Raw genomic sequence first — 13,844 nt, 5'->3', positions numbered from 1 at the left:
GACATTATGCACATAACACTTTTGTACACATTTCTTGAATATGTTTTCAAGAACATTGTCGGCCCATTGTGTGGGATTACCATGAAGGGAATCACAGAAAAGAGCAATGTATCTATTTACTGACTGTAAGCTCTTGTATATGAGGACAGTATCACAAATACAATCAATGTAAAATGCAACTACACTTTACATATTCGGCAAATGTCAATATAAAACGGAATTACATTTTTTTTTTAAAGTTTAAAATTCATTTATTTCAATTTTACACAACTCATAGAAGAAGAAAACTACTACTGCACACATTTAATCACTTACACTCCCCTGTAAGCAACGGAATCACAGCAGGTGTTCTGTGGCAAGTGGTGATATAGCCTACCTGCATAGAGAACATTGCAGGAGTCACTAATCAGTTAACAAAAATTATAACAATTTGATGGAAATATAAAAAGAGTCTTTTGGCAGTTTTTTAAAGTCAAATCTTTTTCAGTTAATTGCAGTAACAAAATCACTAAGCTACCTCGTAGTATGTACCGTACTGAATCCGTATATTATTCCTTGTAGTCAGGTTCTACGCAGAATCCAAAATTGGAAAATTTAAAAAATGTATCACTATTGTTGTTATGAATTCAACAACAACAAAAATGTCAGGTTTTTCATGCTTTTGATTTTATGCTCATGTCAAAAGAAAGAAATGAATAACCAAAATTGTTCTTGATGTTTGATCTGTTGAGCTATGTAACCAGGAAGTTATTGCCTTTTTGTGTGTTGCACACAATGTTGCAATCTGATCTGTATGACTTTTATGCATGGTAGCTTTATAGCTTTTGTCTTTCGCAAAAGTTTATATTTGATAACACAAACCAGACAAACTAAACATTAAAATCCAAGTCAATGGTTTGTTTCTTCATTTCCCATTTTAGACTTCAACAAAAAAAAAAAAAAGAGAGAGCGAAACAAGTTGTTGGTGTTGTTTGCTGTATTGGATTCATAAATGAATATTAAAATAACTTTTTTCCCCTCTTTCTCAACTGAATACAAAAAGATTGAATGATCCACGGATTGGAGTGCACCAAGTGTCAATTTGTACTAATTTGGCTGAATGGTAAACCACAATTTCAGGCAATCTGAAAGGGCAAGTCAACTTTGCTTGTAACAAATCTTTCTGTAAATTCTTTCAAGCTGTTTATCCAAATGCAAGTCCAAATCTGTCATAAAAGGAGAATTTGATCAGAGCTAATCCACATCCATCCAGTTTAGATAGTAATTTTTTTAGGCACAGTATGGATTTTAACTGTCAGTATATGAGATTAACAACGCTTGTCAGAAGGTTTACCTTTTGGATTTGATCAATAAATAATTTTAAGAGAAAATTATATAATCTGTTGTCCTGTAATAAGAATTTCTAATGGACAAATTAAAAAGCCAGTAGTGAATAAAATCATCTCAGAAGGTGAAAATTTGTTGTCAATGCAATACTAATGAGTAAATTCAATTTGTCAGTTCCTCTCTCCAGAAACACTACTTAAAAATGAATTGTGCTTTCTCTAAGGACTTTGTCGCTACTTTTCGCTGCTGGGATTCTCACAGGGTCCTTCAAAACTTATTATGTCTTTAGGTGTGTCCATAGACATCTGTCTGTGTGTGTGTGTCCTCTGGTGTCTGCTAAGAGAATGGCTCCAAGAAAACCTACGACCACAGATGAGGCACAGATAGGGTCTTTCTCCTGTGTGTGTCCGCTGATGCTTTGTCAGTGACTTGTACCGTGTGAAAGTTGCCCCACATTCATTGCAAATATATTTCTCGGCCTTAATATGAACATTTTGTTCATGTTCTTTCATGTTGCCCAGCTGCGAAAAGCCTTTACCACACACAGGGCAAAGATGAGGTTTCTCTCCTGAGTGGGTCAATCCATGAACATTCATATCCTGACGAGAATAAAATCCTTTTCCGCATATAATGCATTTGTATGGTCTTTCTCCTGTGTGGCTCCTCATGTGTCTTTTAAGTCCCTCCGAGCGGGAGAAGCGGCTCTCACACAAGGTGCATCTGAAAGGTTTCTCTCCTGTGTGAGAGCGAAAGTGTCGACGGAGCTCTGAGGCCTTGAAGAAACACATTCCACAGTCTGCGCAGCAGTGAGGTTTTTCTGGCTGCTCCTCGTGCGTTTTTTCATGCGCTTTGCAGTGTCCTGCCTCAGAAAATCCTTTTCCGCAGACAGAGCAGGTGAAAGGCTTTTCCCCAGTGTGCATACGCATGTGACGGACAAGTTTGTTAAGTTTACTGAATGTCTTTATGCAGTATGAGCACTGATGAGGCACCTTTGGTGTTTTCGAGTGTGTGCGTCTATGTCTCTCTAACTTGGAAGGCCTATTGAACACTTTTCCACAGTCAGGGCAGGGGTGCTGGTTAGTCCTACTGTGGCAATTCTGGTGTCGGATCAGCTTCTCTTCTTGTGTGAAGATCTTATCACAATGCTTACACTGATGAATAGTCTTGGGTTTCCTCATATGCACAGGTTTATGCCTCTCTAGCTTTGATGGTCTGTCAAATGCCTTGCCACAGAGGGAGCACGGGTAGCACTTGTCTGATATGTTGCTTTCTGATTGTATGGAGTTCTCAAATTCTGCAGCAGTTGAAGCATCATTGGAATCTGACTCTGAGACTATCTTCACCACAACTTCTCCTGGACCTGGGGAACAATCACATCAAAGAACAAAGTTTGGTTACTTCATGGTAGGACTATAGAAATCTCATTAAGAAGCATAAAATTCAAATTATTTTTTATCTGTGACTAATATTACCTGAACAAATAGGAAAAAATAGTGAGGTCTAGTGATGTCTCAGAAGGTTTTAGAAGGGAAGAACTGAACTAAGTCCAGAGTGGCAGACATACAGTATATAATGTATGTTCAGGGCAGCAGAGTCAGTTCACTTTATTGAATTAATTTTTTTTAAACTTTTTTTTGCTAGTATCATCTGCTTAAACCTTATGCCTTAGCTGCATAAGTAACCAAGCATAATACCACTTTAAAAGGTAGCTTTTTGTACTGAAGTTTTTACCAATGGGGAGAACAAGAAAACACAAATAACCATCAGTACATACTTTCCTCTGAAGATTCTGTTTTAGGGACAGGTGTAGTGTCTGGACCCATCACTGCAACCTTTTGAAATACAACACATGAACAGACAGAAAAGAAAACAGGGAATTATCTTTATATTGCAGATCAGTGACTCGGTTGATTATAGAAAGCAATATTGAGGTTTCAGGCTAACATTTGTATTGAAATTTTGAGTTTTAAAAATTCGACACAAATGTATTGGCTAAAAGTAGGGATGTCAATGATTAATCACAAATTAATTGCAGTTATTATTTAATCAATCAACTTGTTCATTAAAAATCAAGCAATGAGGAGAGATTTCCTCTGAGTTGCAGTCTGGCAGCTGTCCCAACTATCTGAGGTTCATGCCAAAATTGTTTGTTGAAAAAGGCAGCAGAGGAAAACACCATAGCTCCTCATGTCTGTTAATGTCTGGGACCAGCTGGACACTAATTACACACTAACAGCAAAATCAAAACAAAAGCAATGAAGTGTATGAGTGACACTCCCTCGTTTTGAATATAAATACATTTTAGTGCTGTCAGTAAATATTAATAAAGTTAGTGTAACAGTCTTTGTGGACATTTGTTTCAGCTGAACAGCAGTTTCCAGCAGCTGGACTAAAGCTTACTGCAGTGAGTGCATGTTGATGGGAGTCATCAGGTAGACATAATTTTATATGACAGTGAAAACCACTGGCTGAAACCTCTTTACTTAAATTAGAATTCAAGAAATTAGTTGTGTATTTATTCTGTTCTGCAAATACCTAATTTTGTAGGAGTGTCTGATTTTCAAAAAAAAAAAAAAAGCAAGTGTAAATAGTTGCAAACTTGATGTTGTTGCTAAATTACCACAAACCTAGTTTAGAATTTCTGAACTAAATTATTTTACAATCTTATCAGCTGACATACACACAAATAACTGGCCTTGCTGTCTTATTACTGGGATATCCAATTGTGCGTTTCAGAGTCGTGCAACTTAGTGCATCACATTTCTGTTTAAGACACAATGATCTGGAGTCATGATCTAAATATTTGCAATACATAAAAATTACACAAAGAGAGCATGCCTAGTACTATCTAAACAAGGTGCTGTTACATTACAGCATGTTTTACAAGGCTGGGTTATTTTATATGAGTAAAATAGTGATTTTTATCACTCACACAAAACTTTGGTATCCAAAGTGGCAGACTGTACTATTTTTTTCTGAAATGTCAATGGTTGGATAAGCAGAGCCTTGTGGTATCACCCAGTCCTACGGGGAAGTGTTCTGTTTATTAATAATATTCAGCTCAGATGTCAAAACAGGTCTTGTGATATCCCTCTGGCCACTGGGTGGCCATTTTTAACAGACAGAAACAGGATTTAGCATTCAAGGTGCCATATGGAACATTTATGAGCAGCATCAATCATTGATATTAATCACATGATCCATCAAACAGCTGTTTAATTTAGCCACTTACAATGCGTATTTGGGGGAAGTCGAACCGCACATTAGAAACGTCTAGCTTTTCTAGCAAGAGGAAGATGAACTGAATGCCAAACCAAACAATGTTAGAAGTAGAAAATGTATCTCACTAAACAAAACTTGAGCTGGACTTATAAGCTGCATCTGGAACTGCAGCTTTCTGAATAAGCGCCGACTGCTGATTCAGAAAGCTCATATATTGATGCTTTGCAGCATGATCAGCACGCTTGCAAGGAAACTATGCTGAAATGGTTGTGAACTGAGTTTAATATGACACCGTCTGAAGACACAGTAACCCAAACTGTTGTGAGATTATTGCTAAATGAGCGTTTACCTGGGACACACACACACAAAAGCTACAGCTATACAACGTTTGCTAGCTACCTTCGCTAAAGCTAACATGTTAGCTAACTACATCAATCAGTACAAGACTCAGTAGGGCAAAAAGGATTCAGTCCCACCTCTTTAATAATCCTTACAGGCGAATGTTGTCACGTTTTCGGTCCGGAAGGCTTTAAGTTTATCGTACTTCATACTGTATGGTAACTAGTCGCAGCAACTTGCTAAACAAGCTAAAGCAATTTGGGGTTGATGCTCGTCCCCAACTATGATACCTTCAAGTGTACCACGGAAGTTCGGTACCCGTGTTTCGACGAAAACCTGGAGTCATCGCTGTTTAATTGAATTATTAATGCGGTGCAGACGTGCTTGGTGGCGTCGCATTAATGCCGAGAAGAAAGTGTACATTTTTTATATAAAAAGGAAAATGTGTTGAACAAGTTAAAAGACTATAGGCACAGTAGTCATTTTTGCTACATGCAACAGTTCCAACAGCACAGAAACGCAGCACAGATTTCTCCAACCTCCAGGGATTTAAATGAAGTTTTTGGTAAATTAAGCTAAAACACCATCGCTCGAACAAATACAGCTAGCAAACAATACCTGATTTGGCTAGATTTGCTAGTATATCCAGTGACATTTTCTTTATAAAAGCTACCGTACACCTACAGGCTACGACATAGGCCTATAGGCTATAATAGCTGTTTGAGTAACATCTATGTTGTATTGTGCACACACATGTCTGCCAGATTTGGAATTCAGAGAGTTCAGTAATATATGAATATATTTTCAATCAGAAACTCACTGGCTTTTCACCTCCTTATGAATACACAAAAATAATGTTTACAACATCAAATGATGAGGCATTAAGAAGACAAATTGTTTGATTGTGATAAAAAAGTGCATCAAGTTTGATTTACAATCAATTAAATGCACCTAACTTGCAAAATAATAATAAAAAAAGAAGGTGCAGCGGTAGGTGCTGTTGTGCTGATATGCGGTGTGGGGACAGCAGAACAAACTAAACTCTATGAAACAAGTTGACTTTATGAGAGACCAGACAGAGTTATAATGTTTCTTCTGCAATGTTATCACAATCAGCCTTCGTGGCAAAACTGAATACATATTGATTTATGTTGGTTATTATGAAATTAGTTGCCTTCCTTATGTGATAAAATCGTTTAGATTGTTTGTGTTTTGTGATTGTCTTTGTGTACCCTGAGATAGGAATCACTGCATGTGGACGGTAAAGTCCAGTAAAACATAATAAATGATAAAGCCCGTACAAACAAACTTGGCTTGACAAATCAAGTAAAATCTGACTCAGTTTCTTTACAATATTTGTGTAAATTTGCATTGCACAAAATAGATATCTGCAAGCTCCATAAAAATCAAGTACACGTACATAGCATCAACAAAAACTCCATCAGCGCTTACCCAAATAAATATAATTACAAGGCTGCTCTCATTATTTTAGGAGGAGGAAAAACAGGGAGATAAGGAAATAGAGTTCTGGATGCCCCATACTTCCAGGGACTGGATCTTGAAATGTCCCTTGCACAGTGGGATGCTCTTGAACGTGTCACAGAGTTCAGTGTATCCTCCCTCGAGGTCTTCCTGCAGGCAGAGAGCATGGCCCCCATCGCCACCTGAAAGAGGACACAAAGCTACATCAGCACTGCATGCTGTTAAGAGCTCCCCTGTCAGCTTGTGCTCTTGTTTACATCACAGTTTTTCTTTGCTATTCCTCTAACAACATCTTTAACTGACGTACCAATAACAAGCCGACTGTTGTCTCCTGCTATGAACATGGAGGCTTCTTGCTCTTTAGGTCTCTTGGGCTCTTTGGCAGTCATGGGTTCCTCTGATGGTGCAGTGAAGGGGACTGTCAGGTAGCTGGGATTCTGCGGGGTCCCAGCAGGACAAGTCAGGGTTGCAGGGGAGGTGACGCTGGTTCGAATCTGCTGAGGAGAAGCTCTTCGGGTCATGATGTTGACCATGGCCTGCTGGTAGCGCTCCATGCTGGGACGGAGCTGAAAGAACAATCAGATTTCTTGTTTGACACAGCAGCAGTGGATGATAAGGAAGAACTACAAAATCAACAGGCAGCAAACCTGAATGTAATGTGTCAAAGTTGAAATCAAGAAGGAGAGAGCAGGAAAGTGGCTCACCGTAAAAACAAAACACTCCCCAGTTCCGAAATATGCGAGTCCCTGGGAGTCATGCTTTCTTCTCTCTATCATATCTGTAGACAGGAAGGCACCAAACACCTGAAGAATGAGAAATAATACTTCAGTGGCATACAAAGCATTTTCCTTAAACTAATTATATTGTTTAAAGCATTGATACTGTATGGTCAATTCTAAAATGAAATCAAAAGCATAGCCACACATAAGCAACTTATCAGATTGACCCCAGTATTCATTATATTATCTAAAGCTACCTCTTCATCTGTCGTTTTGATAATCAAGACTGCTGGTTCGTGTCCTTCCACTTGTGAATAGAATCTATAGGAAAGGAAAAAAATGTTGTTTCAGAAGCATCAAATGCTACAAAAAATTACAACTTTAGCTTTAAAATTCTACTTCCATGTCTAAAGTTGCTGCTTATTTTATTCAGGGTAGTCTGAATATAAGTCACCATTGAAGTGACCTGACTTTCACCCTCTAAGTAAACATGTTGATAGTGAAAACATACATCCTGCTCCAAGTAACTGTTACATAACAAGACCTGAGAATCTGTTTTTCACTGCAGGAACATGGTCTTCAGCAGATATTAATCCATAATAACATTTATTTACTTTAATGATGCAAGTATGAATGGAAAATGAAAACCACTGCTTTATAGTGTTAGCACCTCTAGACATTATTCATGCATGTAAAGTAGCAGCTCATTAATTCTATTCTATTCTAAGTAGTTTCTCATTGGGATTGAAGCCCTAAACAAAGGTTACTCACGAAGCAAGACTTCTTTCATGTTCAGCTGCACTGAACAACCTAATGGGACTGAAGAGGGCAAAGCGCTCAGGTATCCAGGCCCAGACAACTCTCATTTCAGTCCCTGTTACAACACTGGAGCTGAAGTTGCCAAAGTCCACTGTCTCGACCGACTGCCTTCATGGAACATTAAAAATAGCAATGAAATGTGAAAATGGGGTTTGGAAGAGTTTAAATTTTCAGATTTAAAACTGCACAGAGGCAGTACATTTTCACAAATGTGCTACTTAGTTGCTGGTCTATAACAATGTCAGTATTAACCCACCTCTTTTGGTGAATGCTGACACCTTTTTGCATGAGGGAGTCTTTATTGGCATTAAATAGAAGGTTGAGCTCTCTCCGTGTCGCCATAGGAATCATGAACGCTCTCTCCAGAAGTTTCTCAGCCGTGCAGTGGCGAGCTACATTCTGTACAAAACTCTTCATATCTGTTCTAAAATCCTCCACATCTGCCACTCGAGAAGACACAGATACTTTGTAGAGGTTGAGCAAAGCCAGTGCCACCCTATAAAGAATAATTATACATTAACAGTGCTCTTGACGGTGTGATTTTTTTAAAAAACAAATAATGGTTATGTCATTTGTTTACATGTGAAAATGCAGCAGCAGCACACCTATAGAGGACTTTGTAGCCCTCCTGTAGGTAGACATCCAGAACTCTGATGGCGTACGTGAACGGAAGGTCAGCAAATATCCACATGATCCAGTCAGAGTAAAACTCAAAAAGGTTCTGGTGAGAGCTGGCGATCAGCTTACGAATGCCTCTGCAACATTTGTTGGCAAGGTCTCCAAAGGTCATACAGGAAGCGCGGTAGGTGAGAAAGGTCTGGTCAATGTAACGCTTGTTGGGGTCATCGTAGCTGATAAGTCGGGACACACTGAAGAAACACTCAGCTTCATCTTCGCTGAAGTGGAGGATGAGGGAGACCAGAGCAGGCAGGATGGGGCAGAAGTTCATGTCTGAGAAGTGTTTGCCGAGGCAGAGAAGGATCTTCTTAACAGAATTCAGGCCTGCTTTGTTGAGACAGTATCTGGATAAGAAAAGAGCAAGCAAGGACTCACTTAGTCACATTTTTCTCCATCGCACAGTTTATTTCCAGTAATAATACTAAAACGTATAAGTCTGATTATGATCAGATATTGGGAATATATCAAGGAAGAGCTTGTTATTGGGAAACTCAATAATTAAGAAAAGCAAAATCTCCTAAATATGTAAACCAATATCCCATGAAAGTACCTGGGTATTTCTCCAGCCTCCATGTACTCTGGGACTGGGTGGTTGCTGATTTTCTGTTCTCCAAATAGGTTCTTGGCCAGTTCATAGTAGAGATCTCTGTCTGGAGTGACAGCCCTGCAGCGGATATAACATGAATCCACAGTTAGATTGTTTTAAATAGGTGTAGTTGTCATATCAATCACCCCAAATGCATACATGCTTGTCCTAGTGACAGAAAATACATTTAAAAATTTGGAGTTTATAATGTTTAATGTGAAAGTCTTAACCTGGAATTGATGCTGTGGATGATGTGATAATAGGCTTTGGCCCTTAGTGTGTGTGGTGAGGCCCAGAATCCTTCTCGGCCCATAGTTTTCCGCTGCTGCTGCTGACTCATCAGGATCTGCTCATATTTTTTTGCGGCTTCAGGATCGATCTTCTCCCAGTCCACAAACTGTCCATACTTCATCCCAGAGCTGGAACAAATCTCCCAGTTGTCCGACTCAGAGATGGTTATCATGGACACTGACTTGAGACTGCCTTTACTGCCTGAACAAGACATGAACACATACCTTTAATCTTTAACTCTCTTTAACTCTCCTAAACAGTATAAATGGACAGATCAGATTTTCACAAATCCTTATTATATTTTCGGAGTAGAATCTACATCCCACTGGAAAACATTATTTCAGTACCATGAAGTTCTCTAGAGGATGAAAGCTTGTTCAGTTTGGACTTAGACTTCTTAGATGTTACTCGAACAGCAGACCCTTCTTCTTGTCTTTCCTCCTTTTTGGTCATTTGATAGTTGAGTTGCGAGGAGTTTGTCTTCTGCCTCTGCAGACTAGACCGTTTAAAGCTTCCAACATCATAGTCAGAGTACAGCTCTGATGTCTCATAACTGTAAAATGATCTGGAGAGCATTTGATTCCATATTAGTTATGCAGTCAGACATATTAATGTAGTCTAGTCTATCATAGCATTAAGTTTACATTTGGATGATTATAAATAAGTATCCAGCTAGCCTGATTTGGATTTTTTGTTTTTTATTTTTTTTGAAAACTTACCTGGAGCGAGGTCTTAAACAGCTTTCCTCCTTCTGTATCTCCACACCATAGTTCTTAACGTCCTCTTGGTTGTAATAGGAGTGAGACCTTTGCCTTGTTCCACCTCTTACCATAGAGCTGAGGTCTTGGTCAGAGGATGTGTGCGATATTGAATTAATGTTTCCACAATTGGAAAACTCTGGTGTCCGTGAAACGTCAATCATCTTAAGTCTTATTCTTCGAAGACATAAATGCTGAAAGGCAACATTGCTTCTTTTACTACCTGCCCAGTCCTGAGGATCAGGGCCTTATATAGTTCTGTGGGCTGTGGTCATGTGAGTTGACCATGGTTTGTTTATGGTGATTCAGGCACTGCAAGTGACAAGTTCCACTGATTTTGCTGCTGTAGCTTTGGCAACATACAGTGTCTGATTCTGAGAAGTAATCAGTCTCCAGACAGCATCCACAGCGCCACCATAAACGCAACCAACAAACAAGGCTGCAAAATTTACAGATCGTGTGACAACAGGCATTTTTTAATGATCAGAAGTCCTCCAATAAACCTTACTTTAATGCAGATATTTAACTCGTATGTCACCTACATTTACTCAGGTCCCACAATTGAATGTTCATTGCTCGTGTAATTAATGTTTAGCTCATGAGTTTAAATGTTTATATTGACATGAAATCAGTACTCAGAAAATAATTTGTCTACGTGGTAGACTTTTTCTCTGAAACTGCATCAAAATGCCAAGGGTTCTAATTCCAAGAAATCTTCCAAAGACTATTATTTTACACAACATATGTATGTTGTCATCTAAACACAACCATTGTTTGGTCATGAAACATAAAACCTCAAAAAGTACTTATCCCATATGTGGGCACTACATGTAATGCAGTTGAAAAACAAACTCTTTAGCCTCCCTGACTGAGGACAATGAGCTGTTATTCCGTCATGTTAATTTCCATGAAGGCTGTGACAATACAAATTCAAATGTATACATAAGTATACATACATAAGCAAGGTAAGCAGTTATGACACATTTATCAGTCAAACTCAACACCATTCAATCTATGAAGGCTCATATTGTGGCAAGTCTGAGTAGACTGTGGAAAACTGCTGTGTTCTTATATTCTGTGTATCCTGTCAGGCTGATCAGAGACTTTTAATAAAATTGACTATCACAAAAAAATGTTTCCATGGCGTCACCTTAGGTTACTGCTCACTCTCATACACCAACCAAAGAAGCACTTCCCACTTTATAGGAAACGCATTCCCCACATTGCTTTGGGTTATGCTGACTGTTGTTACAATGTGAACAATCTTGTCCTTGTAAAGACTGAGCTGGAGTTCTCTGAGAAATGATGTACTGGTTTATTTCTGATCATTTCTGTGGCAGAAGAAATGGACTTAGATGTAGATTGCTTTTGCAAGTGTAAGTCCAGTAAGTTGAGGTCTTGAAATTCACAAGCAGGTTCACTGTGTTTTTTTACTCCTACAAGTCACCAAATTGTGTGTATGTCAGACAATTATTGCTGTTATTATTGTTTAAATCGTTGATCATTGTTTAAATGTACAGAATTTATTACCTCTGCAAATATATCATAGTAATATCATAGGATAAACAACAAAAAATAATAAAAAGTCACTGTTACAAAGCACATTTAAAACAACCGTGGTTGAGCTAAAGTGCTTTCTAGTAGAAAAACAAGACATTGTAAATTGACCCAAAAAATTTAAATATTAAGGTTAAGACCTTACAGTATTATTTAGGATATGAATTTACCTGAGCAAATTAAATATAATGATTAAAACCCAACAAAGTTCTATATAATACAGACTTACTGCACTAAATCAAATAGTAAGGTTAAGATAATAAAATATTATTAATTATATGACTTTACCAGACAAATATAAAAGATAAAGCAGAATCAGGCTTAGGGAGGGTGACCATCTGCTTCAACAGGCTGGGTTCAGAAATGTTCAGAGACAAAAGACAAGAAACAAGAGAATATAAACACAGAAATGTCATTGTGTGCAACACAACCACCATGCAATCTAAGCTCATGTATGTTTGATGCAAAACTTGTCATTATTCATAATTTGCGTGGCTGTACCTGCGTAACAAACTCACTTTCAGCAGCTATCTCTCTCTCTGTATAATGCAGAGCAGAAAAGCGAAACCTTGAGGTAAATTGGTCTTCGCCGTGTGCCGTAGTGACGTCCCGTCCAAAACAAGAAGCAGTTTGTTCGTGATTACTGCCGGATGGTTCAAACTAAGTGAAATTTCGCGTAATAGCTCAATTTTATCACAATGTCTCAGGATCCCTGGTGAGTAATTCTTTCGAAGGGTAAAATAAATCTCGCTGGTGTATAATTAACTGTAACAAACATCATTTCTGCTCCTGGCTGCTACTCTGTACTCAGCTAGCTAAAGCGGCTAGTACTTCTCTATGAAGATTAGCTAAATACAACAACATGTCTTTTCAGTGAGCATTTCCTAAATCATCTCATTCTGTTGAGACAAGACAAGTCGTTTTAGACATTATTATTGTATGTACTCGTCAGATAATCTTTGTTACATTCGTATGATCACAAGAGGGAAAAGACAATGTCTTAACATGTCACATGATAAACACAGTGCCTCTGCTCATTTTCTAATATTTAACCCAACTAAGCTAATATGTGATGACGCCAAAACTTTACAATATCAAACATTAACGTTGTATTAGATGCTAATACAGATCAGTACAGGCTTTAGGTTGACCTGACAGTTAATGATGCATTCGCACATAAATCATTACTTACAGCATTAGCTAAAGTCCAGCATCAATAAACGACAAACGAGATACAAAAACTCCTCTTTCAGTCTGAATATTAACCTTGACATAGCTGCTTAAACTCACCAGGACTGAGTCTGTTGGTTTTAATCATGTTATTGTTATATTTTTAAAATCTGCACAACATTTGGGCACATTCAAGTCAAGTGTCCCTGAACGTCATAGGGACAATTGCACGTTAAAATGCACTGAAACTTACCACTCTGAACCTAATCCTACTAATTAATCTGAGCTGCAGTGTGACATGCTATAAAACATGACATATTTATCCCATTCATTGATCTACAGGTTACAGAATTATGATGCCACTTGTCGGCTGGCGCAGGAAATAGCAGAAAACATCCATGAACGGAACAGGCAGCAGAGAACCGGGGGGAACCCTGCAAAGGTAAGATGTTCTATTCTGTTTTACATGCAGAAATTAAGTTTTATTGCCTACAAATGTATCTTTTAATAGTCAGTTGTGTATTGTGTTTAGCAGTCTCCATATTTTCTGTCTTTTCAGATAAACATGACACTACGGGCGTCACTTCAGAAGCTAAAACAGAATATTGCCCAGCTCAAAGAGAGTTTGTTGCGAGCTTCCTCATCTCGGCGCATGTATCCTTTGCTTCTGCTAATTTTACAAGCAGCGGATGTCATGAGACACAGATTACCTTTGGAGTTGGAGTATTTTCTCTGCTTGCATTAACAGTATATTTCCTATAGAGGGCATTAGAGTGTTTTGAAAAGGTTTGTCCTTAGGAATGCACTGTGACCAACTGTGCTCATGGGTTAACTCTGACCCAAAGAGAAGTTTGAGACACATCACGTGTCTGCTATCATTGGAGGTGGTTGAAGTAA

General features: G+C 38.3%; 3 protein-coding genes across 3 annotated transcripts in view; 1 reads left to right on the top strand and 2 right to left on the bottom strand.

The window, feature by feature from the left end:
• Positions 1-225: 225 nt before the first annotated feature.
• On the bottom strand, positions 226-5,161 carry LOC111564253 (zinc finger protein OZF-like). Its single transcript, XM_023263728.3, has 3 exons — positions 5,025-5,161; positions 3,101-3,158; positions 226-2,686 (listed from the first exon to the last, which is right to left on the bottom strand). The coding sequence occupies exons 2-3, from the start codon at positions 3,147-3,149 to the stop codon at positions 1,560-1,562; spliced, it is 1,176 nt and encodes a 391-aa protein (XP_023119496.2). The 5' UTR covers positions 3,150-3,158; positions 5,025-5,161; the 3' UTR covers positions 226-1,559.
• Positions 4,352-10,432, bottom strand: LOC111564252 (TBC1 domain family member 24-like). The gene is made up of 11 exons (XM_023263727.3): positions 10,182-10,432; positions 9,810-10,027; positions 9,402-9,663; positions 9,136-9,249; positions 8,513-8,929; positions 8,164-8,403; positions 7,860-8,015; positions 7,346-7,409; positions 7,074-7,172; positions 6,677-6,935; positions 4,352-6,551 (listed from the first exon to the last, which is right to left on the bottom strand). Exons 1-11 carry the CDS (start codon positions 10,382-10,384, stop codon positions 6,376-6,378), a joined length of 2,208 nt encoding a protein of 735 aa, XP_023119495.2. The 5' UTR covers positions 10,385-10,432; the 3' UTR covers positions 4,352-6,375.
• Positions 10,433-12,358: 1,926 nt separating this feature from the next.
• stx8 (syntaxin 8) overlaps positions 12,359-13,844 on the top strand; it is a 40,346-nt gene continuing 38,860 nt past the window's right edge. Inside the window, exons 1-3 of the mRNA XM_023263730.3 lie at positions 12,359-12,492; positions 13,290-13,389; positions 13,507-13,601. Of these exons, the coding sequence (XP_023119498.1) occupies positions 12,476-12,492; positions 13,290-13,389; positions 13,507-13,601 (212 nt within the window). The 5' untranslated portion in view covers positions 12,359-12,475. The remainder of the gene's footprint in view (positions 12,493-13,289; positions 13,390-13,506; positions 13,602-13,844) is intronic.

This window comes from Amphiprion ocellaris, chromosome 4, assembly GCF_022539595.1.
Source record: "Amphiprion ocellaris isolate individual 3 ecotype Okinawa chromosome 4, ASM2253959v1, whole genome shotgun sequence".
NCBI classification, from domain to species: Eukaryota; Metazoa; Chordata; class Actinopteri; family Pomacentridae; genus Amphiprion; species Amphiprion ocellaris.
Note: the sequence above shows the minus strand (reverse complement) of the source record. Positions and strands in the feature narration are given on the sequence as shown.